The sequence below is a fragment of the Schistocerca americana genome, chromosome 2 (assembly GCF_021461395.2).
Source record: "Schistocerca americana isolate TAMUIC-IGC-003095 chromosome 2, iqSchAmer2.1, whole genome shotgun sequence".
NCBI lineage: Eukaryota > Metazoa > Arthropoda > Insecta > Orthoptera > Acrididae > Schistocerca > Schistocerca americana.
Window position 1 is genome coordinate 1053724202 of NC_060120.1, and position 26191 is coordinate 1053750392.

Sequence of the window (26191 nt, forward strand, 5' to 3'; positions counted from 1 at the left end):
CAGTTGTTCTAATGATAATGTATGACTCCAAGCCCACCGCTTTGCAGTTACGACAGTAACAGACCTGACTGACGTCTTCTCCGTCTATCTCGTGCTTGACAGATCATTCCATAAAAGTCTACAGTTAGCTCCATTAAAACTCTGACGTCTACCCTTGTCCATACGCTAGTCATGTTTTCTGTCTGTAGTACACAGAAATCCTTCAATATCCTTCTACGTGTAATAGGACAAACGTGGCAGACACATGTTCAGTCAATAACGATATCAAGCTATAAAAGCTCACAATATGTAACAAACTCAGTCCTGTTTTTCCATAACATCAAATAACACAAACATCATTTCTAATATCACAACCTTTTAGAAAACTGAAAATGAAAGGAAGTAAATAATATTTGGATACAGCGGGATGTGAACCCGCTACGCACAACTTTTCAACTTAGGGCCTTCCAACTACGCCACACTGAAGTTCTGCAATGAATGACATTGTATTTCATTTTACGGTCCTCTGAAGAAAAATTTAATCGCCCGTATGCTATTAACTGGCATTTAATTATAACAAATCTGACAAAGAATGGCACGTCTTCTAAGAATATCCACTGTGACATTGCATTAAAACGGCTTAGTTTCATGATACGAGAGGTATAACACGAAAATAACAATATGGAAAGTCTTTAACTAACGGTATAACGTTTACCGTCGTTTTGTTACAAAAAATCATACAAATAAAAGTGCATTCTCCAGATGTTAAATGTGCTGATGCTTAGGAACAGCACATATGCGGAGACTGAAAGTTTGTAACATAAAACCCAAAGTATACATTTCAGCTGAACTCGAAAAATACAATATGGCGCCTCAAAGGATGTGCTTTCGATATAGAGATCGTTCTTGCATCTTATTGCTTCCACTTTAGGAGGCACGCAGAATTTATTTGTGTTTCCACGTGGCGAAGTGACTTCTCAACGTGATATAGCAGGAAGTGACGTAACCAAATTCGTAGAGGGCCACGTCAGTCTTAGCTAACAGGCCGAGGTGGCGACAGTTTAACGCTTTGGTTGCGCCCAAGATGCAGAGTCAATGTGCAGGCAGTCTGTCTGGCCTCGCCCATTCACCCTGTGAGTGGACTGGTGACTTCTCCTTCGGCAGCATCCGAACAGACGCACAAGGGGAAGAGTTTGCTGGTTATCGTGCGCTCTAATGTTGGGCGCATTATGCAGCCTCTTAGGTAAATAGCGTCCAGGACCAGAAAGAAATCCAATGTACAATCGGTCTGGCGGGTACCACAGGAGGAGGTTGGTTTTGAGACCGTCCACAGTTCGTACCGGCGGCTGGTGGAAGTGATGCAGCGCTGTGATCGCTCGCAGAGTGCATCGTTCCCAGGACTGATCGGGGTACTTCGGTTTTGAGGAGAGTGAAGGTACTCAATCAAAGGCTCCTTTTATTCTGTTACGGTATTGGCTGCAGATTTCCGGACCTGGTGTAGGGGTAGAGAACTGCAGAACCCTCCTTAATAGGTCAGGAGTGCAGTACAGAAAGGAAGCAGCTACTTGTGTATTGTACTACTTGTGGAACGTACATGGATGTTTCTCAGGCTGGGTGCTAGTATGAGGTCGTTTGATGAACATTCGGTTGTCGATACGTAGAGAGCTAAATAGACTACATAGACAGTTAAGACACTTCGGATGTCAAAATTTTAACAGCAAATGCACTAAGTATTCGTAAGTGTCCCTCTTGATAAGTATGGAGGTGTGATTACACATGTCAATCACATCGCGATTACGGGCAGCATGGGGTTCACGCCTGAGCCTCAGGACGTGCGCTGCCAGCGCATGTCGGGTGTTTCAAGCGTCAACTTCGCGTCTCAATATCTCGGGATGTAATGGGAATATTGCGATGCAATCAACGCCATTGTGTATGTGCTTTGTTATGCTATGGATAGCTGAAGAAAAAATATAGGAGGTCCATTTAAAAAAAAACATAAGTTTGTGTTAAAAAACACATATGCTTTCGTTTTAGAATGTTTCCGAATATGTACATTCATGGGCCCCAGCCCTACATTGATACCGGTGAAAGTCGTTTTCCAATAGCTGTTATTGTACCAGCGATATTTTGGGTGGACAAGATAGCTGGGACACCATGTATATTTACTAATTTCCATTATTTCAAGATAGTTAATCTTCCTTTCTCTAATCTAACATTAACATTTTTAATTTCCGAAAATGGAGGTGCTCTTAAATGCACTAGTTTTAAATCTTTGATCCTAAAATATTTCACTGCACCATGTGTTTATCTTTGTACCTAATAACGGCGTAACAGCCTTAAAACGGTTTGTAAAATGAATAATAAATATTGTAGAACATTACACAAGTGTTGCGTGTGTTTTCATTCAAAAAGTAAACTACATATATTTATCCCCCCCCCCCTCATGAACCATGGACCTTGCCGTTAGTGGGGAGGCTTGCGTGCCTCAGCGATACAGATAGCCGTACCGTAGGTGCAACCACAACGGAGGGGTATCTGTTGAGAGGCCAGACAAATGTGTGGTTCCTGAAGAGGGGCAGCAGCCATTTCAGTAGTTGCAGGGGCAACAGTCTGGATGATTGACTGATCTGGCTTTGTAACACTAACCAAAACAGCCTTGCTGTGCTGGAACTGCGAACAGTTGAAAGCAAGGGGAAACTACAGCTGTAACTTTTCCCGAGGGCATGCAGCTTTACTGTATGGTTAATGATGATGGCATCCTCTTGGGTAGAATATTCCGGAGGTAAAATAGTGCCCCATTCGGATCTCCGGGAGGGGACTACTCAAGAGGACGTTGTTATCAGGAGAAAGAAAACTGGCGTTATACGGTTCGCAGCGTGGAATGTCAGATCCCTTAATCGGACAGGTAGGTTAGAAAATTTAAAAAGGGAAATGGTTAGGTTAAAGTTAGATATAGTGGGAATTAGTGAAGTTCGGTGGCAAGAGGAACAAGACTTTTGGTCAGGCGAGTACAGGGTTATAAATACAAAATCAAATAGGGGTCATGCCGGAGTAGGTTTAATAATGAATAAGAAAATAGAAATGCGGGTAATGCTACTTCAAACAGCATAGTGAACGCATTATTGTGGCCAAGATAGACACGAAGCGCACGCCTACTACAGTAGTACAAGTTTATGTGTCAACTAGCTCTGCAGATGTCGAACAAATTGAAGAAATGTATGACGAAATAAAAAAAAATATTCAGATAGTGAAGGGAGACGAAAATGTAATAGTCATGGGTGACTGGAATTCGGTAGTAGGAAAAGCAAGAAGGAAACGTAGTAGGTGAGTATGAATTGGGGCTAAGAAATGCAAGAGGAAGCCGCCTGGTAGAATTTTGCACAGAGCACAACTTAATCATAGTTAACACTTGGTTCAAGAATCATAAAGCCTGGACATACTGACAGATTTCAGATAGATTATATAATGGTAAAACAGAGATTTAGGAACCAGATTTTAAATTGTAAGACATTTCCAGGGGCAGATGTAGAGTCTGACCACAATCTATTGGTTATGAATTGTAGATTAAAACTGAAGAAACTGCAAAAACGTGGGAATTGAAGGAGATGGGACCTGGATAAACTGACTAAACCAGAGGTTGTACAGGGTTTCAGGGAAAGCGTAAGGGAACAAATGGTAGGAATGGGGGAAAGAAATACAGTAGAAGAAGAATGGGTAGCTTTGAGGGATGAAGTAGTGAAGGCAGCGGAGGATCAAGTAGGTAAAAAGTCAAGGGCTAGTAGAAATCCTTGGGTAACAGACGAAATATTGAATTTAATTGATGAAAGAAGAAAATATAAAAATGCAGTAAATGAAGCAGGCAAAAAGAAATACAAACGTCTCAAAAATGAGATCGACAGGAAGTGCAAAATGCTAAGCAGGGATGGTTAGAGGATACATGTAAGGATGTAGAGGCTTTAGAGGCTTATCTCACTAGGTGTAAGATAGATACTGCCTACAGGAAAATTAAAGAGACCTTTGGAGAAAAGAGAACCACTTGTATGAATATTAAGAGCTAAGATGGAAACCCAGTTCTAAGCAAAGAAGGGAAGGCAGAAAGGTGGAAGGAGTATATAGAGGGTCTATACAAGGGCGATGTACTTGAGGACAATATTATGGAAATGGAAGAGGATATAGATGAAGATGAGATGGGAGATATGATACTGCGTGAAGAGTTTGACAGAGCACTGAAAGACCTGAATAAAGGCGCCGGGAGTAGGTAACATTCCATTAGAACTACTGACGGCCTTGGGAGAGCCAGCCCTGACAAAACTCTACCACCTGGTGAGCAAGATGTATGAGACAGGCGAAATACCCTCAGACTTCAAGAAGAATATAATAATTCCAATACCAAAGAAAGCAGGTGTTGACAGATGTGAAAATTATCGAACTATCAGTTTAGTAAGTCACGGCTGCAAAATACTAACTCGAATTCTTTACAGACGAATGGAAAAACTAGTGGAAGCCGACCTAGGGGAAGATCAGTATGGATTCCGTAGAAATATTGGAACACGTGAGGCAATAGTGACCCTACGACTTATCTTAGAAGCTAGATTAAGGAAGGGAAAACCTACGTTTCTAGCATTTGTAGACATAGAGAAAGCTTTTGACAATGTTGACTGGAATACTCTCTTTCAAATTCTGAAGGTGGCAGGGGTAAAATACAGGGAGCGGAAGGCTATTTACAACTTGTACAGAAAACAGATGGCAGTTATAAGAGTCGAGGAGTATGAATGGGAAGCAGTGGTTGGGAAGGGAGTGAGACAGGGTTGTAGCCTCTCCCCTATGTTGTACAATCTGTATATTGAGCAAGCAGTAAAGGAAGCAAAAGAAAAATTCGGAGTAGGTATTAAAATCCATGGAGAAGGTTCGCCGATGACTTGTAATTCTGTCAGAGACAGTAAAGGACTTGGAAGAGCAGTTGAACGGAATGGACAGTGTCTTGAAAGGAGGATATAAGATGAACATCAACAAAAGCAAAACGAGGATAATGGAATATAGTCGAATCAAGTCGGGGGGTGCTGAAGGTATTAGATTAGGAAATGAGACACTTAAATTAGTAAAGGAGTTTTGCTATTTGGGGAGCAAAATAACTGATGAAGGTCGAAGTAGAGAGGGATCGTCGGGGTAAAAAGAGGACGAGGAAGGCCAGGGACAGCGAGGAGGTCGGCTGTGTAGGAAGGGGCCTACGGGAGGGGAACACGTTTGCACATTTTCAAATAACTTCCGGGAATTCAGCCAGGCAACACTTTCAGCGACCGCCGATATTTCGGCGGGAGAACACCCCGCCATTTTCAAGGCAAACTGCAACGGACAGGCAGCGTACATGCAAATTTAAAACCTAGGTTCTCGGACTGAAGCAGGAGAGATAACACACACACTGAACACTAGTGCCACCAAAGATGACCAACGTCAGAGTTATCGATAGGGAGACTACGAATTCTCAGGTGAAGTAGCATTGACTCTGTCTCTCTGTTTCTTGACAAGGGAGAGAGCCGGATTCCAAACAGAGTTTAAACAGAAACCTCCATCCCTGTTAACGAGGTTGCTCGCTAATTTAATCTCAATTGCCTCCTTAATAACACTGTCCCAATAGCTGGACGTGCATACCAGTATCTCGGTGTTATTATAAATCATGGGGCGACCAGTATCCAAGCAGTGTGTGGCAATAGCAGATCTATTTGGCTGCTGTAATCGTGTGTGCCATTTATGTTCAGTACATCGGTCCTCCACGGTCCTGATAGTTTGACCAATTATATGCCATGCCGCAGCTACAAGGAATACGATATACATCTGCCTTACGCAGACCAAGGTCATCCTTAACAGAACTCAAAAGTGCTCTAATTTTAGATGGAAGTCGGAAAAAAAATTCACATCGTATTTACGTAAAATACGACCGATCTTGTTAGAAGTGTTTCCTACGTAAGGCAAAAAGGCAGTAGACTTAGGTGTCGACTCACAACTATCAACAATCACTCGATGTATAGATGGTCGATAGCGCAACGCACGTTCAATCTGTCTATCACTATAAGCATTTTGACGAAATGTATCTTCAAGATGGGACAGCTCAGCTGGCGAAGTCTCAGCGTCAGAAATGACATGTGCCCTGTGTACCAAGGTACGTAGTACCCCTTCACGCTCAGCCGGATGGTGACAACTATTAGCCTGTAAGTTCAAGTCGGTGTGAGTACATTTCCTGTAGACTGCATGTCCCAATGATCCATCATCCTTCCTCCTAACCAACACGTCAAGAAAGGGAAGGCAACCATCCTCTTCCATCTTCATCGTAAAACGAATGTTCGGGTGGACCGAGTTCAGATGTTCTAGAAAGGAATTCAGATTCTCCCTACCATGGAGCCAAACAACAAAGGTATCGTCAACATATCTAAAGAAACAGGCGGGTTTCAAAGGCGCCGACTCCAACGCACGTTCCTCGACGTCTTCCTTAAACAAATCTGCGATCACAGGAGACAACGGACTACCCATCGCAACTCCATCTGTCTGCTCGTAATACTAGTAATTGAATAAAAAGTAAGTGGATGTTAACACATGCCAAAAGAGATTAGTTAATTCAGCACCAAACCTAGCCTCAATTAACCACAACGAATCAGACAGAGGAACACGAGTGAAGAGAGAGACTAGAACGAAACTCACTAGAATATCAGAGCCATTCAATCACAGTCCTTCCAAACGACGTAAGAAATCAGCGGGGTTCCTGATATGATGTTCACACCGACCTACTTGTGGACTCAACAGAGAAGCAAGATGCTCGGCTACACGATACGCCGGAGCGCCGATGTTACTCACTATAGGACGGAAAGGAACCCCATCCTTGTAAATCTTCGAAAGACCATATAACTTAGGAGGAACAGCACTATAAGTGTTAAGACTCTTAATAGTGTCCTGCGACAAACCATTTTTCTTCAGGAGGCTGTTGGTCTTTCTCTCAACACTTTCTGTGGGGTCAGCATCGATTCTGCGATACGCTGAATCAGATAGTAAACGTTTCAACTTTTGAACATAATCCTGTTTATTTAAAACAACGGTGGCATTGCCCTTGTCCGCAGGTAAAATAGCAATATCACGATCAACTTTGAGAGAGTGTAAAGCAGCCCTCTCTGCTGCTGTTACATTACTCTTAAGTGGACGAGCCCTAGTCAACACACGGCATGCCTCCCTCGTAACCTCCTCTGCAGTGTCAGCAGGTAGTTTGCAAATTGCCTTTTCAATTGAACCAATATAATCAACTACCGGCAAACTCTTCGGAGTGGGTGCAAACTTTAAACACTTCCCAAGCACAGATAAGGTGTGTCGTCAAAAGATTTCTCTGTGAGATTCATCACAGAACGTCGAGATATAACATCAGACTCCGCGCGATGGAAACGTTCAAACTTTTCCAAATACCGGGCAGTAACGGAATTGTATTCCCAGTCATCTTGAGTCCATGAGGCACCGTCCAACCAATCCCAAGTGAAATCAGACACTTCCGATGCAACCATTAAATGAAAACGATACAATTCTTTGGAAACAGAATCCAAACGTCGACGAGTAAAACGAATCCTTTCACGAACAAGAGCCAAGCCAGCAAGTTGCTTGATGCGATTGGCGGCAGGAGAATTAATACGGTGCACAACCTTGGCAAATGTTGGGACATGATTTTCGTCTCGACACCTCAAAAAAAAACAAAAAAAAAACGACAAAGCACATTGCAATCTAACTCGACAGCTACGAAGTTTATCCAACTTACGCGAACACCAATACATTTCCTCCCCGTAGAGGTAAACAATGTGAAACCTGAGTTTCTCTTGGCGTATACAACTTTCAAATAACTTCCGGGAATTCAGCCAGGTAACACTTTCAGCGATCGCTAATCGTTGTAGCTGCGGCATGGCATATATTGGTCGAACTATCAGGACCGTGGAGGACCGATGTACTGAACATAAATGGCACACACGATTACAGTAGCCAAGTAGATCTGCTATTGCCATACACTGCTTGGATACTGGTCACCCCATGATTTATAATAACATCGAGATATTGGCATGCACGTCCAGCTATTGGGACAGTGTTATTAAGGAGGCAGTTGAGATTAAATTAGCGAGCAACCACGTTAACAGGGATGGAGGTTTTTGTTTAAACTCTGTTTGGAATCCGGCTCTCGCCCTTGTCAAGAAACAGAGAGACAGTGTCAATGCTACGTCACCTGAGAATTCGTAGTGTCACTATCGATAGTCTGACTTTGGTCATCTTTGGTGGCACTAGTGTTCAGTGTGTGTGTTACCTTTCCTACTTCAGTCCGAGAACCGAGGTTTTAAACTTGCATGTACGTCGCCTCTCCGTTGCAGTTTGCCTTGAAAATAGCTGGTCGCTGAAAGTGTTGCATGGCTGAATTCTGCGAAGTTATTTGAAAATTGTATACGCCAGGAGAAACTCAGGTCTGACACGTTTGCACAGTTTGTGAACCTTGTCCGAAATCGAGTGTGCTCTCGCATCTTCGTCAAAGTCCTATGCTCTGCATGCGAGAGACTGAAAATAGGTCACTGGGGGGCATTCTGAAAATCCATATTTTCGAGATGTCTGGAGACATACTTGTGCGATATTAGCTGAGTTCGAGAACCATAACTACGAATCACAGAACGCTATTGGCGCAGATATTGTTTGCAATATGTACAATTTCTAGAGCTGCTTGACGAAATTTGAGCGCTCCCTAATGAGGACTGTGAGCACTGTGAATATTAATATGCTTAATGGACGCAACAGTTGTGTTCAGTATATGGCAATACACTAGCTAAGACAGCGATCGCAGATGTGAAATAAATTCATGTGGGACATTAGTCAGTAGCACTATAAAACACGTTTCAGACAAGAAACTGAAGTGGAAGATCGAATACTGTAAGAGACAAGCCACTAGTCAAAATAGTTTCGATAAGCTCATATTTCAGAAAAATATATTTATTTAATTTTATAAATATCTGGGGTTTGCACTGTGTGATTTATATGGAGCCTGACATTTATACAACTGGATATGTACGTTATAGCACAAAAATCACAATTTTAGTTTATTTACAAATTTTGTACCTCTTATTTTTTTACTATGGAGCTGATAAATCAAGAAAATATTGCTCTTGAGGTAGAAATCTGTAATTCCAGAGTTTACTATCAGTTGGAAATGTAAATTGTTTTTCATGTATTAGTAATTAAACAATTTCAGATCAAATGTAGTAATCTCAGTTTGTTTGAACATGTTTATCCTTCCTAAAAACTGATTATTGCACACACCTGTATTACTCAAAAATTTGTTACACGACTGGTTCCAGTCGTTACCACACCTTTGACGAGGTGTTCTATACTACTGGTCGCTTGTTAACGCAGTATTGTCATGTGGCTCGTCACTAATGTAGGAGGAGGTCTTGTTGACTACTACATTTACAGTTTTCGTTTATGATGTACTTTATTTTGGTTTTCTGTTGTGTTGCAGAGAACAAAATATATTTTGTTAACGAATATAACTGGTTGTGTCGTAAATTTTTCAGTAATATAGCTGTGTACGTATCCTAAAAACTGTCAACCATCACCTCCTCAAAATAATGCATATTTTTCTTTACCAGATTGGTATCTTTATAATCAGAGGAAGGACATGGTAGGTGAAGCTCTCTAAGCAGTTTGTTCAAGAAGCTTACGAGTGTTATCAGTTGCGAGTTTGCGAGTGGCTGTCTGTTCTCCAGTAGGCTTATGCTCACGACCAGAACAAGAAATTTTATACAAACTGTGTAAGAGCACTGGAATATTTACACGTGTGGCACAGAGCTGCAAAGTAAGGGCAAAATAAGTCAATAAATATGAGAATTGTATTGTAGGTTGTAACTATAAATAACACGATAATGAGAAACACACTTTTGTGTGGATGTGCCACGTACTTTGTGCAGACAACTACACGCGGCCAATTAATTTAATAATAGTTATTTTTATTAAAAATGTCTATAATACCTTATTGCTTAAAGAGCGTTGGCGATCATAAACAGCTGAGTTCCTCTTACCTGTCGTTACCGCCTCTGTCTCCTGACTGTGGTGCTCTATTTTAATATGATTCGTGACCTCCACATCGGATTTCGAACAGACGCTTGCTTTGTGGCCATCATGATCTGGACTGCATGTAACGGTTGTCTGTAAATGGAACAGATGAACTGGAATAGTCACTTCACTATTAACTTTAATCAGAGTACAGATTACATCACTTACTTTGACAATTATTGCTGCGTTCCCATAAGGATAAGTTGTTTCTGCAGTACACGGTGTCTGATCTGCCAACGTTGGAAATATCGGAATCCCAACTGTTAGAGCTAATGCAATTACTCCAGCATTCAGCACAAACGCTGAAAAAGAAAGTGATAGCAAGTGAAGGACTCTTAACAGTACCGCTGATTTGAGCAGAGTGTATTCAGAACTTATATATTTGAGATATAGGGTCCTCATAGTACAGAACCAGCAGGTGTGTGAACTGCTGGAAGAGCAGAAGAATTTGACTCTGGAGACAGTGCCTTGTTCCAGTTACTTCGACTACTGCAGTATCCATCAAGATGAGGAACGCATAATTAGTGATTTATATCCTGCTTTAGATGCCCTCAGCAAGATGTGGATAATCTCTCGCAGTCACTACATCCTGTACATTCAATATTCAATGCCATTAGGAGAATGAACTTCTTGTAGGTAAACGCTGTATATTTATGTACAGAATACAGAATACAAGCTTCATCACAATGTTAATCTCTTCAAATTCATGTGTTGCACTATATCATGTTTTGGCAGAGACTTCTACACGTCCCATTACGAATGGCAGTGTACAGACAGCACAGTACTTCTTCAAATATAGATATTGTTGTTTGGCAGCCCAGGGGAAAGTGGTAATAATTTTAGTGGTTAAAACAATTTTTAATTCCGACAAAAGAAATTCACTCTTTCGTGAAACTGGTCATTGAAAAGTTGCGAATCTGTTTCATTTTCACTTTCGCAGTCTTCTTTGATCGGGCATAGGTTGTCGAACGATAAATAAAAAATGCAAAACGATAGATACACTGCTTGTACCAGAACGAAAAATGCTCCTAACATAGCACACAAAAGACGAATAAGTCCTAGCCAGTGTTAGGGGTGTAAAAAAAGAGGAACTAGCATCTCGTCTTATCTGACAGTTGCAAAGATATTTAAATCAATAGATTTTGAATTATTCGCGCTTTTTTTGTTGATATGAATACCCATGTCCTGTACTAATATGCATCATGTCAAGTAGTGTAACATATACGTTACGTCTTGTCATATAACATAACACATTCCATCCTGTCATCCAAATTCAAATGGCTCAGAGCACTGTGGGACTTAACTGCTAGAACTTAGAACTACTTAAACCTAACTAACCTAAGGACATCACACACATCCATGACCGAGGCAGGATTCGAACCTACGACCGTAGCGGTCGCGCGGTTCCAGACTGTAGCCCATCCTGTCTTCCAACATGGCTGTTGTCATGCAGTGCAATATGACATGTGTCAGTAATGCTTAGGGTGCATGTATCCTCATCCGCGATAGTACCTATTGAAGATGCATCCCATTCTCTGGAAGCATATAAATTTTTGTCTATTTGCCCTTACACACCTCACCATACATTTAACGGGGGATGGGTCTAAGAGTTCACTGCGGTGGGCAAGTAGGGTTAAAACTTAAAAAAAAAGCGCGAATGTGTTAAAATTTTCTGATTTAAATGTCTTCGAAGCTGTCAGATGAGTCAAAGGACCAATTCCATTCTTTTTCATCCCTAACTGTGCCCAGGACATATTCGCCTTTTTTCGCTACAATTTTTCATTCTGGTTCCCAATTTTCCCAACGATTTTGACGTCAGACTGCCATATCTTGGCAGACGAAGCAGATTTTTGTTGACTCGGGCGAAGACTTGTCTGGTGTAGGCCTTTTATTGTCTTCCGAACAATGTTGCTTATATCGTGGCAATGGATATAGCTTTCACGAAATAACAGAACGACCACAAAATATATGTATTTGTCTATCTTCTTACAAAAGTTGAACCGAATCGCAAAACTCTGAAACGGCGATCTGTTTTTTGCACTTATAATCCGAATTAGCCTAGATATTTTAAAACGAGTTTGCAATTATATTGTAATACTTCATTATTTATTTGATTCACTTTAAACTGTTTCTGTTCATTTGGCTCTACTTTAAGCCATCGTATGTCCACAACGGACAGAGATTATGAGATAAACGAAATAGTTTCGACTTTATCCATTTCTCTACCTTAGTGCAAAGTCAGAACTGATTTGTAAAAGTTTAAAGTAGTCTATAGAAGTGGCGCTGTTCAAAAACCTCCAAGGAAACCGTATTCCGAACGTAATATCGAAACAACCAAGACACTTTCAAACGGATAAAACTTGTCTTAAAGCGAAAGTGTACCTAATTTCAACCACCACTTTCGCTCCAGTCCAGCGTTATTTATGGGTGACGGTTTTTAAACGTAAAATTCGAAAGAGGATGGCTGTTTTTGCATGTAAAATCCGAACGGCGCACGTAGAAATGGTGCCATTACCCGAGCATTAATTTCAGGCCAGTTAAAATCTTTTGCAACTGGAATTAATCGCGCTGTAATGGTACTATATGTTCTGCGTTGCTAAAATTAATTTCACAACAGCCACCAACAAGCAACAGCTACAACGGAAACAGAAGCCATTCACGAAGTACGACTGGTAGCACACGTTGTAACAGCACATATACTCATGGATAAAAACACCATGGCACAAACAACATAGGCTAGCGACAAACAAGAAATAAAAGATGTTTAACATTATCAATATGCATTCCAAAAACCAAACAAACACCCTAAGACCAGCCATGAAGACCCAATGGTACCGACCGGTCGCCCTGTCATCCTAAACCCAGAGGCCATCACTGGATGCGTAGGGGCCCGTGGTACGCACCCTGCTCTCCCAGCCGCTATCAGTTTTCGTGACTGGTGCTGCTACTTCTCAGTCAAGGAGCTCCTCAAGAGACTGGCCTGAAAAGGTCCGAGTGGACCCCGTTTTCCAACAGCACTCGGCGGTGACCCATCCAAGTGCTAACCATCCCGACAGCGTTTATTTCGTTGAGCCGACTGGAAACGGTGTTACCACTGCAGTAAGGACGTCGGCTAATATACATTCCAACCAACTCAAAAACGATTAGAAATAAATACCTACCCAACTGACAATTGTCAAATAAAGTTTAAAAAGCATAACAACACTCCTTCTGTAATAACAATAATCAAAAAAATGGCTCTGAGCACTATGGGACTTAACATCTATGGTCATCAGTCCCCTAGAACTTAGAACTACTTAAACCTAACTAACCTAAGGACAGCACACAACACCCAGCCATCACGAGGCAGAGAAAATCCCTGACCCCGCCGGGAATCGAACCCGGGAACCCGGGCGTGGGAAGCGAGAACGCTACCGCACGACCACGAGATGCGGGCTAACAATAATCAACCAAACATAAATAAAAATATAAACCTTCTCAATCGTTTTTTAACTGTAGGATTTCTGGCACCCACCTCGCGAGAGAAGTGTTTCAACGATAAGTCAAGTAAAGGATCTCGCGTGGCCTCCCTAGCGTTTTCAAATTAGGTTCCCCGCCGACTAGTCGATTCAGGTCTCCTGTTGACACAGCAGCATAAAATTATCACTGCCACGGGAATGAGACAGCTTACGCATTTTCATGGAGTTTTCGCGTTTAATATATTCCGACAATAGACCGTACTTCAGAAAGGAAAGTTAATGTGCTAGGGTGTCACGCATCTCCTCCATTTCCATGTATTAAGTACGCCGCCAAAGTATGACATCATTACATAACGGGTCAAAGACGAACGCCCGATAGCGAACGCTTCGGTTGACTAGCAACAGTCCTACTCCCGGCTACGCATATTCCATTCGCTTGAGAGCTTCACTAGTCGTCTACACTCATTTCTCGGAATGCCCCGTCTCCTCCAGAAACAGGCACGTCTCTTGGAGTAGAACTCTCAGGAAAGCAAAAGAAAATCTTGACATCGTTCGGGATCAGACGAGCCTGTAACAGTTCAGTGAGGCGAATAAGTGGGCCCGGCCCGGCTGAAACATCCGACTCGTTGGCGAGCGCGAGGTCCCAGTGCGTATTTACAGGTCGTCTCTCCGTTTAGGACCTCTGCCTGTAGCTCTCGTACATAACAACGCATCTACGTTAGTAACTCAAAACCTTAACCCGATAACGGCGTAACGAACGAAAACGTTTTAGGCACACTGACTACTATACACTTAGGTGGCCTGCGACTCCGTCTAGCCATCACAGACGAAATATTTAAAAAATATGGAGCGAACAGATGCAAATGGTCGTTCTTAACATGCAGTAAAAAGCATTAAGCAAATAGCGAGTTATAAGTCATTTGAATTGATAAGTACAAATGGTCGTTTCAACTTTGTTATATATCCGGCCGAAGTGGCCGTGAGGTTAAAGGCGCTGCAGTCTGGAACCGCAAGACCGCTACGGTCGCAGGATCGACTCCTGCCTCGGGCATGGATGTGTGTGATGTCCTTAGGTTAGTTAGGTTTAAGTAGTTCTAAGCTATAGGGGACTGATGACCTCAGCAGTTGAGTCTCATAGTGCTCAGAGCCATTTGAACCATTTGAACTTTGTGATATAAACCACTGGTTAAGCAAATAGGTAAGTTACAAATCATTTGAAAAGAGAGGAAATACAATAAAAAAACAACGTGATTACAAGAGAGAGAGAGCTGATCATTCAGCAGATCTTTGGAGTTAGAACGGAAATGCTTATAAATTTCTATCTGTTCTAAAATATTCATCTTGCACCGTTTATCCATTATGTGCAAGATCTACATATTAATAAGGAAAGCTGTGGGTGTAAGTGCTTTTCAGCCTTAAAATGTTGTACAGAGTTGACTCGTAAGCAGTCTCGCGTTCTTCATTCAATAAATGTTCACGGAACTGAGTCTTAAACGCCCTTCCTGTTTGTCCTATATGAAAGCTTAAAAAGAACTTCAGTGTGGCGATCACCACTAATAATCTCACTACTCTTTTTATACGTAACGAGAGACATCGTATTGATGAGTATCTACAGTCAGGGGTATAAAAGTTCAGTGTGGCGTATGCCCAAGCTTTTATGTAGGACAAATAACAAGGGCATTTAAGACTCGGTTCCGTGATCATTTACTGAATAAAGAACGCGAGACCGTCCGAAGTAAATCTTAAAGCCGAAAAGCACTTACCCCACCGCTTTCGTTACTTATTGTGGAAATCTTGCACTTAATGGATACAAGGTGCAAAATGAATGTTTTAGTTCGGAGAGAAATGTATAAGCATTGTCGTCCGGGGTACAAATATCTGCTAAATGATCAGCTTTATCTTGGAAACAGATTGTCTTTTGACTGTATTTCCTCTCTTTTCAAATGATTTGTAGCTTGTATATTTTCTTAACCAATGGTTTATATCATATAGCTAAAACAACCGTTTGTACCTCTCAATTTAAATGACTTGTAACCTCGCTATGCTTTTTACTGCATGTTAAGAACGACCATTCCTATCTGTTTCCTCATGTTGTCTTAATGATTTTTAATGTAATTCATTTTTTATGTATCTTTTAAATGGTTTAACTGTGATGGGTAGTCGGAGCTGCGAGTCACCTATTTGCACAGTGGTCAGTGTGTCTAATACATTTTCCTACGTTACGCCGTTATCTGTCTGAGACTTTTAAGTTACTAACGTAGACGTGCTGTGTTGCAGATTTCCAGTAGGCTTTCGACACCGTGCCTCACAAGCGTCTTCTAACCAAACTGCGTGCCTACGGAGTATCGCCTGAGTTGCGCCACTGCATTTGTGATTTCCTGTCAGAAAGGTCACAGTTCGTAGTAATAGGCGGAAAGTCATCGAGTAAAACAGAAGTAATATCCGGCGTTCCCCAAGGAAGTGTTATAGGCCCTCTGTTGTTCTTGATAAATATTAACGACATAAGAGACAATCTGAGTAGCCGTGTTAGATTGTTTGCAGATGATGCTGTCATTTAGCGTCTTGTAAAGTCATCAGATGATCAAAACTACTTGCAAAATAATTTAGATAAGATATCTATATTGTTCGAAAAGTGGCAACTGACCCTGAATAAGAAAAAGTGTGAAGTTATTCAAATGAGTACTAAAAGAAATCAGCTAAATTTCGATTACGCGATAACTCACACAAGTCTGAAGGCGATAAATTCAGCTAAATACTTGGGGATTACAATTACAAATAACCTAAATTGGAACGATCACATAGATAATATTGTGGGTAGAGCAAACTAAAGACAGCGACTCATTGGCAGAACACTTAGAAGGTGCAACAGTTCTACTAAAGAGACTGCTTACACCACGCTTGTCCGCCCTACTCTGGAGTATTGCTGTGCGGTGTGGGATCCGCATCAGGTGGGACTGACGGATGACATCGAAAAAGTACAAAGATGGGCAGCTCGTTTTGTATTATCGCGAAATAGGGGAGATGGTGTCACAGACATTATACGTGAATGGGAGTGCCAATCTCTAAAACAAAGGCGTTTTACGTTGCGACGGGAACTTCTCATGAAATTGCAATCACCAGTTTTCTCCTCTGATTGCGAAAGCATACTGTTGGCATCCACCTACATAGAGAGAAATGATCATCACCGTAAAATAAGAAAAATTAGGACTCGCCCAGAAAAATTTAAGCCCTTGTTTTTCCCGCGTGCCTTTCGAGAGTGGACCGGTAGAGAGACAGATTGAAGGTGTTTCATTGAACCCTCTGCCAGGCACTTTATTGTGAATAGTAGATTTAGATGAAGCTATTGTTCATAAAAGTCCTAGGTAGATGCCCTAACTAGACAACTAGTAAACACTACAACATTTTCCAGGTTTAATAATGTTTTGTTTAGGCGTGGTGTACATTTTTTAAATGTGTTCAGGGACTGACAGACATTACGCGTTCCAAAAGAACATAATTTCAGTCCTAATACTGAATACACGAACTTCAGATTTTATTCCTATTCGCTCAACCTATTTCATACTCTTTGTTATACAGGAAAGCAGAGTTTCCGTACATGAGGTCTTACCTGAACATTATAAGCGAAAAATATGTAAGTGTGAATAGGATACGAATTTTTTTTTTTCACGACGGATAGTAGGTTTAGAATTATTAGGCAATCAACAGGTAAAAATATCCTGATTTAATTTAACTACTACGTTGTTGTACAACGAAGCGAAGGGAGAACAGATTGAAAAGGAATCGAAATTTTGGCTTTCTCGAAGATGGTTGCACCTCTAACACAAGTCACGTTTAATGGCGTTTTCAGATGTATTTTATGGAGTGACTTAAAGACGTCACAAAGAACTTTACGTCTGTACAGAATTCATTGCTATAATGCTGAATAAATACTTTGGGGTCACTACATGAGATATTAACCACATTGTTTAAAATACTTAAAAGCACTTCTAGAACAAGTTCTGTTTACTGAATAAAGATTTCGAGCAACGTGCAAATATAATTTCCTCTAATGTGTTGCAAATGATACGACATATAAACTGTTACTTGTAATATCTTGATTGTCTTCACATTCTCGAGTGAATCTCCATAGATTACGGGTTCATTAATATCGTCTTGAACACTGCAAAGAGGACGCAAGTGGAGATCGGAAGAGACGTACGATAGTATGAGTAGGATTTGACAGACTACCGCAAGACCCAAGTGGAAACAAGGTCTATGGAGTGGACGAAATTCCCTAAAAGTTACTGTTATCCTTGGGAAGGCCAGATATGACCAAATTTTTCTACCTGTTGTGCAAGATACATGAGGCGGGCGAGATAGGCGCAGACTTCAAGAAGAATGTAATGAAATTGCAATTCCAAACAAGGCGGGTACTGACAGGTACGAATACACTGACACGCTTTATTTACAGAAGAGTCGAAATACTAGTAGAATTCGACACAATTAGCATAGATACAGAGAAAACTTTTGGCAATGTTGACTGAACTACATTATTTGACATTCACAAGACAGTATGGAGAAAATATAGTTAGCGAAAGTTTATCTGCAACTTGTGCAGTAAGTAGACTGCAGTTATTAGAGATGAAAGCTATGAAAGGGAATCAGCAGTTGGTGTTGTTGTGCGACAGTGTTCTAATCTATCCACGGTACTACTCAGCCTGCACGCTGAACAGACTGTCAAAGAAAGTAAGGAGAATTTTTGAAAGGGATTTTGATGTCAATGGGGGAAGAAGAAACGTCTTGGCTTGATGATGAAATCGTAATTATGTCAGAGACAATAAAGCAATTTTAAGACCACTTGAACGGAATGGATTTTGTCCTGGAGATGTGTTAAAACATGAACATGAACGGAAGTAAAACAGGGATAATTGTATGTGATCAAATTATATCAGTCGATAATGAGGAAATTAGTATATGAAACGCTGTAGGTAGTCTTTGGACAGCAAAATAAATTACATTAGTTTAGGAAGAGAGAATATAAAACGCAGACTGGAAATAACAATAAAAGCGTAGCAAGCAAAGGAAATTTGTCAAAAAAGTATAGAAATGTAAATATCAGGAAATATTTTCTGGAGGTACCTGTATCGAGTGTAACATTGTACACATGTGAAATATGGCCAATAAACAGTGCAGACAATATTAAAATATTTTGTAATGTGGTGCTACAATATAATGCTGAAGATGTGATGGGCATACTGAATAACTATTTATATAATGAATCCGTGAGGCATCAAGGAATCATCTCTTTGGAAGCAGAGAGACGAGAAGGGTACCGAGCGACGTTGCTCAGTGGACACTATTCGCTGCTCGGCCGCAGAGCTGGACGGACGTGTGGCGGCAGCGCTAGGAGGGCTGGCGTACACGGCGGCTGTGTGGCTGTTACGAAGGTCGGTAGAGCGCTTTGTTTACTTTGCATCTTTCAGTGATTTAAAATGACAAAATGAACGAAATTAACTGTGAAAGAAGAGATGCGGTTAGATTCACCTTTGACTGGACCTGCAAAAGACCGAAGGCTTTTAAAATCAAAAGGTGGCTTTCAGAAACAGTTAAGATCACAGGAGACGAAATTGTTGGCGTTCATCTTTCTTTTGTTTCCAATTCTGTCTTTTTGAAATTGATTTCCTCTGATTTGTGATCCTCGATAGTTGACAAGTGTGGTGGCAAAATGAAATTTAATCATGCAGACGGAACCGTTAGTGACGTCCTTGTTTCCCATGCTGGGCTAGGCATTCGAACAGTGAGAGTTTTCGAACTGCCGTTCGAGGTCCCTACCGGAGCAATCAATACTGCTCTTCAGCCCTATGGCAGGGTTGTAACTAATATTGCAGAAAAATGGTCGGAGCAATATATGTTTCCGGTTTTGAATGGAGTTAGACGGATTGAGCTCTTACGACATATCCCATCTTACTTGAATATCTGTGGCCATCGCGCTCTCATAATTTATGATGGGCAGCCACGGACTTGTGCGTTATGTAACGCCACAGGGCACGCCAGAAGTGAGTGCAGTAGAAGCCGTGTTCCTCAGTTACCGACTAACGAGGCGGCTGTCCCGGGACAAGTTGTTAGCATGCAAGTGACGTACGCTGCCGCGGCAGCTAGCCGGGCCCCCTATCAACAGAATATGGCCGAGCAGGCGGGACCTTCCAACGCGCGCACAGAAACGGGAAGCACCGCGGAGTTGACTAACGATGACAATCAGAATCTGGCCAGTAATGACGTCACAGAGGGCGCACCGCGCTTGCACTCTGAGTCTGACAACTCTTCCAACGGGCGACAAGCTTAATTGATAATACCTGATGTAGACATGGTAGAATACGAAGCAGTAGTTACACACGACAGGACCAACATCCCAGAGAGAACTACAGTGGATGGACATAAAGAGGAAGAGATGCAACAAATAACTGACGACCATACGGATGACAGGACACCACAGACAGTTTCACGAAACGTCAAAGGAAAAGGGGGGGGGGGGGGGGCGCAAGAAGACGAACCAATGACACCACCCATCTCACGTGTCGTAGAAACAGCAGCAACAGCCCACTCCGAAATTAACGGAGCTGAAAAATCTTCCGCCACGAAGGCGGGACAGGTGACATCTCCTCGACCTTCCATGGAGTCGCCAGGAAGTTCACCAAAGGTTTCACCGACGATTTCAGCGAAATCATCAAAAAATTAAGAGGGACGAAGAGCACATCAAGCTGCAGAGAACTTGGCCCCTTCTTTAAGAGAGCGTCTAAGGAAGATACAGGAGACCGAAAAGAAGGACAAAAATACACAAAAGGAAGCGGTCGGCGAGTCTTCGGATCGGAACAAGAAACAAGAACGGGCTGACACGCCACACGGAACATTTGAACCCTTGCATGACAGTACGACATCAGATATGGACAATGAAACCCGACTTGGACAAGAACATGGACACGACATCACCGCGCCACGATTTAACTGGGCGGACGAAAAGGAGGATCAGACCGATGTAATGGGGGCGGAAGGGGTTTTTGAGGAAGAATTTCTTTATTAAAAATTGTCACACTGAACTCTAACAAGAAAGAAAAAAGAAAAAAAGAAGGAAAACCGTCAAAGGAATGAAAGTAAAATAAAATAACACTATATATATCTAAACAGAAGTTATTGTACGCGGCTCCAGTAACGCGTCCACTATTTACTGTCTTGTAGCGTCTCACAGTGGAACATACATATAACGTGACCACCCTAAACATAAACAAAATTCAGAGTCAAGCAAAGGTAGCTGCACTGAAGTACTTTCTGTATCAGTCAATACAGATATCGCCTTCCTGCAGGAAGTTAATGTCAAAGAATTGTATGTTTCAGGGTACAATGAGGTGTTGAATGTGGCTCCAGAAAACGCGAGTGGAGCAGCCATTCTTGCTAAAGAAGGGATCGAGATGGCAAACGTGTGCCTTTTAGAGTCGGGGAGGGGAATTAGTTGCAAAATTTTTAACACCACTTTTATAAACCTTTACGCACCATCAGGCAACAATGCGAGACGAGAAAGGGCAGCCTTTTTTAAAAGTGACATTTTATTTCTACTCGAAGAAAACCCTGCAGAAATTGTTATTGGTGGAGATCTTAACTGCGTTTTAAATAAAAAGGATCAGCGACCAAATTTTAACTTTTCCCAAGAACTGCAGGCGTTGGTCACAAACATGAAGTGGTTTGACGCGTGAGAAATAAAATATCCGACGCTGGTTCGCTTCACATTTAGCACTGGTGCTACACAGATCAGAATCGATAGAATATATGTGACCCCCACTTTAGACACCAAAATCAGTAGTATCGAGGTGATACCGGCTGCCTTCTCTGACCACCTCGGAGTGAGGTGCAGCATCAAATTAACCAGTCAGAAGACATATTGGGGTCGCCCACTATCGATATTAAATATCAATACCCTCTATGAAAACGCTCTAGCTTTAAAGATGCAAGAAACTTGGCAGTCTGTTTTAAGGATGCGTACTAAACATAGAACAACTATTGAATGGTGGATAATGGGCGCTAAGAAAAAGATAACAGCAGCGCTGATATCTTACGCCAAAAAAAGGGCAATGTGGTCAAGACACACAATGGAGTTTTACTACTCTTGCTCAAGAGACCTTTACGACCAACCAGTGTCTCAAGACGTCTTTATCAATATTAAAAATGTTAAAGCCAAAATGATATGTATCAAGAGGGTGCATTTGGATAGATTACAAATCAAATCACACACTAGAACGACGGTGGAGGCAGAAAACACCTTCATCTACCGCTTGATACAACACACAAAAAACAGAAGAAGAAATTTTATTGCCAGCCTCAGAACGGAAGATAACAGAGTCCTGACAGATATCTTAAATGAAGCACATAGATTTTTTCAGCAATTATATTCTGGAAATGCTACTGCCGACAACTCAGTACAAGAGTTTTTACAGAACTCCGGAATAGAGGCAGTTGTTACAGAGGAGGAGAACAGAGGCTTAACGTCAGAAATTACGAATGACGAGGTTTTTGATATACTCAAATCTTCACCTTCACGAAAGTCTCCCGACCCAGACGGCCTGCCTGTGGAGTTTTATAGGACCTTTTGGCACCTAATAGGTTTCCAATTCACGGAAGCAGTTTATGACGTCTTGAGGGGAGAGGAAATTCCTGATGCTTTCAAGGAAAGTGTAACTGTACTACTTCCAAAGGGAAGGAGTACGGACACGAAAGATATTACTGAAATGAGCTCGATCAGTCTAATGAGCTCAGATTACAAGGTAGTTGCACGTGCAATTAAAGAACGAATGGGACCGATTTTAGAAAAAGTCATTGGATGCCACCAAACGTGTCTCCCTCGATGTACCATTTTTAAGACTGTATGTGAATATCGAGACATTATTTCTATTTTCTCATCATCGTCAGCGAATGGAGGCATTGCATTCATTGATTTTACTAAAGCGTTTGACAGAGTTAACTACGGATATCTGTTCAGAACATTGAAACACATAGGTTTGAATGACGGCAACTTAGCGGTTTTAATGAACATCGTCAGAGGCATACGAACCAAAATCTCAATCAATGGACAATATACTAATGAAGTATTGATATCTAGTGGAGTTCCTCAGGGAAGTCCCCTGTCCATGTTGTTTTATGTGATTTCTCTGGAACCCCTTTTATGGCTTTTGAACACAACCTTAGAAGGCGTAACAATAGCTGGGCTGAAGACGGTTGCAAATGCATACGCTGACGATGTGGGAGTTCTAGTAAGGAGCGATGATGACTGTGCCCAGCTAACGGACAAGTTATTGCTTTATAGCAGGGTAACTGGTGCGAGGATAAATGAAACGAAAAGTTCCTTTTTAAATTTACAGGGTCTTGACAATGTACAGTTACCGTGGGCAAACAGGGTGGATCGTCGCACTGCTTTGGGCATAACTTTTTACAGTTGCCCATTAAGAACAACGGCTGCTAATTGGAAACAGGTGTCTGGAAAGATCAGAGACAGCTTAATCCTGCATAAAACGAGAGACTTAAATATCAATCAAAGAATTAAACTAATAAACTGTGCAGTTCTTTCGAAAGCTGCATATGTCGCTCAGATCTTACCAACACCTCCAGACATAGCGAAATCTATAATGAGCACAATCTGTCGATACGTATGGAAAGGCCATATTTCTAGAGTAGCAGTAGGAACGACTACATCGAGACCCGAAAACGGATGCCTAGGGCTGACAGACCTTCGGAGGAAAAATACTGCAGTCTTCATTAAAATAATGCTAAAACTTATAGAGACGCAACCGAACAGCATAACTGCCGCTCTATTTCACCTTCTAAACCCGGAAGCATGCAGCCGCCAGTAGATGTTCACAACATAAATTACAATCTAAATCATATTAAAGATTTTTATGTAGAATTAAGCTACTTGACATGCATTTTAACAAACAAAAATAAGAGGACAAGTAAATATATGTAGAGAAGTTCCAATCACCCGAAAACCAAAATAAAATGGAGCTGAAGTATCCCAACAAAAACTTGGAAAAAAAGTATGGACTAATATAAATAACTAAACACTGACTACGGAAGTGCAAGCGTCATGGTACAGAGTTGTCAACAACATAATTAGTACCAATGAATAACTGTACTCAATAGGACTACATGCAAACTATGTGTGCCAAAAATGTCACAATTTGGACTCCTTAAAGCATCGCTTCATCTGTAATGGATACAAGAATATTTGGAATGACGTTGTATTGCAAGTCGCTTTTCTCAAACGGACCGATGGAAGAGAAATCACACTACACGATATACTCTTCCCAGAAGTAGTTTCCTTTCCATCACAAAAAAACAATGTCATCTTGTGGCTATTCGGAAATTTTGTCAATTATGTTGTCAACAACAAAGGCAATGACAATCTACAAGAATATCGAGAATACTTCAAAATATACCGGAACAAAGACCATAAAAAGAAGTTCGGGAATATGATACAAATTTTGTTTCAGAAACAAGGCATCTTTTAATACCTAAATAATATGAAATCAACGGAACAAGATAGACTGCCAAAGTAGTGGATTTCTGTTGAGGGTGAAGTACGGTGGGGACTTCGTGTGCCCCGGGGCCGATACGGTAGCCGTGAAGGCCTCAACAGAACCCCGAAAAAGCATGTTTTCCCAAAAAGTAACAGGAGTGAAGCCACAGCACAAGAATAGTAGGGAAAAACTATTGTAATGCATAAGACGTGCATCACTGAAGAAGTTTAATTTCCTCTCTTAATTTTTACTTTTGCTTCTCTCTCATTTTTGTTTAAATTCTAATGGAAGAATAATTTTGCGTTCCGTTGATGCAGTCAACAGTATTATAGAGAGAGTTATTTTCACAGTAATATATTCAGATTACAATTTTCTAACATTGTCTTCAAGATGCAATTCAGTTTAGTAACCCATTTAAAAATTAAAAAAAGTGGGGCGTTGAAGCTCGCCGAAGAAGGCGCATGAAGGAGAGCGAATGGAAGGGCTAGAAGGGGTGATGAGAGGCCCTAACATAAGAAAAAAAAGAAAAAAAAGAAAAAAGTGCTTATTGCACTGGACTCGCATTCGGAAGGACGACGGTTCAATGCCGCGTCCGGCCGTCCTGATTCTGGCTTTCCGTGATTTCCCTAAATCGTTCCAGGCAAATTCCGGGATGGTTCCTTTGAAAGGGCACGGCAGACTTCATTCCCCGTACTTCCCCAATCCGATGAGACCGATGACCTCCAACGAGAAGGGTGGGGTGAGTGCTGGTGTTGTAGAAAGTGAGGACGGAGACTGTGGGTCGAATACAGTAAGTAGGTTGAGATGTGTGTAGGCTGCAGTTGTTATTCTGCAGTGTAGAAAGTTGCACAGGGTAGACTAGCGTTAAGATCTGCATCCAACAGTCTTCGAACAGAACAACACTAAAACAAAAGCTGCAAAAATTTACGCCTCCAAATACCACCGGTAACGCACTGTACCTGTGGAGGCCATGTCGTGGCGCTGGAGTCTGCGGAAGACTGGATACTGAATTGCAGAGACAGCTGTGGGGTCAGCTCTCGCCACTTTCGGCACTGCTGGTTGCTGTAACACTCCTTATGGCAGACGGGATAGCGTAATCTGAGCGACGCCGTCTTTTCCAAAGCCGGCACAGTTACATAATTTATCGCTGGCACGTTCTACGAACAATTAGTTGGTAATTGTTGATAATGCAGCCGGTTTGGGCGCAGAAAGGATGCCGCTGATGACTTCGTAGAATACTAAACAAGTAAAAAACTAAATGGATTCCAAGACATCGCATCTCTGAAGCCGCTACGGTGATTGATTATGCAAATTGAAAAGCTCGTCACCGACAACAAAATAATTCCACTCTGCTCACGGTAATGAAGCGAGCACACTTTCTCAGCTACCTCTCTGCACTTAAAGGAGAAACTGAAGAAACTATGATCCATTTCCTGATCAAACGACTACGATAACATAAAAATTCGCGTCACTGAAGCACATGGAGAACGTCGATTGAGTTAGGTGAAAGATCAGTGCCGAGGGAGCATTTAGCAAAGCAGCAACGAAAACAGAGATTTTTTGTGCTCCACAAAGTATGCTGCGAATACACTACCGACGCCTGGAGTGTGAATTTTTTTGAGAGAAGTTGATGTACTGGTGCACTCCTAACGGAACACGAGAAGTCCAGTTGTGCAGACACGTATTTAAGTGTGATTGGTCTATCAGCTCAAACGAGAGTGCCCGCATGTTCGAACACTGCAGGAGACGAAACTCGTCTCGGAAAATGGCAGAAAACCCAAAGAGATTGTGGTCATATATAAAGCACACCAGTGGCAGGACGCAATCAATACCTTCACAGAGCGATAACAACGGTGAAGTCACTGATCATAGTGCTACCAAAGAAGAGTTATTAAACACGGTTTTCCGAAACTCCTACATCAAAGAAGAAGTGAATATTCCTGAACTCCAATCAAGAACAACTGCCAAGATGAGAAACGTAGAAGTAGATATCCTCGGTGTAACAAAGCAGCTTAAATCAATTAAAAAGGGCAAGGCTTCCGGTTCAGATAGTGTACCAGTCAGGTACATTTCAGAGTATGCAGATGCAATAGCTACATATTTAGC

The 26191-nt window shown here is 41.6% G+C and overlaps 1 protein-coding gene across 2 annotated transcripts in view; it reads right to left on the bottom strand.

The window, feature by feature from the left end:
- The window catches only part of LOC124596167 (hemolymph lipopolysaccharide-binding protein-like), a 34930-nt gene extending 9772 nt beyond the window's left edge, over positions 1-25158 (bottom strand). For both annotated transcript variants that reach the window (XM_047135205.1, XM_047135204.1), the window contains exons 1-3: positions 25045-25158; positions 10258-10391; positions 10056-10182 (exon numbers count right to left, since the gene is read on the bottom strand). In XM_047135205.1, coding sequence (XP_046991161.1) covers positions 10056-10182; positions 10258-10391; positions 25045-25057 — 274 coding nt within the window. In that variant the 5' untranslated portion in view covers positions 25058-25158. The remainder of the gene's footprint in view (positions 1-10055; positions 10183-10257; positions 10392-25044) is intronic.
- Positions 25159-26191: the final 1033 nt, after the last annotated feature.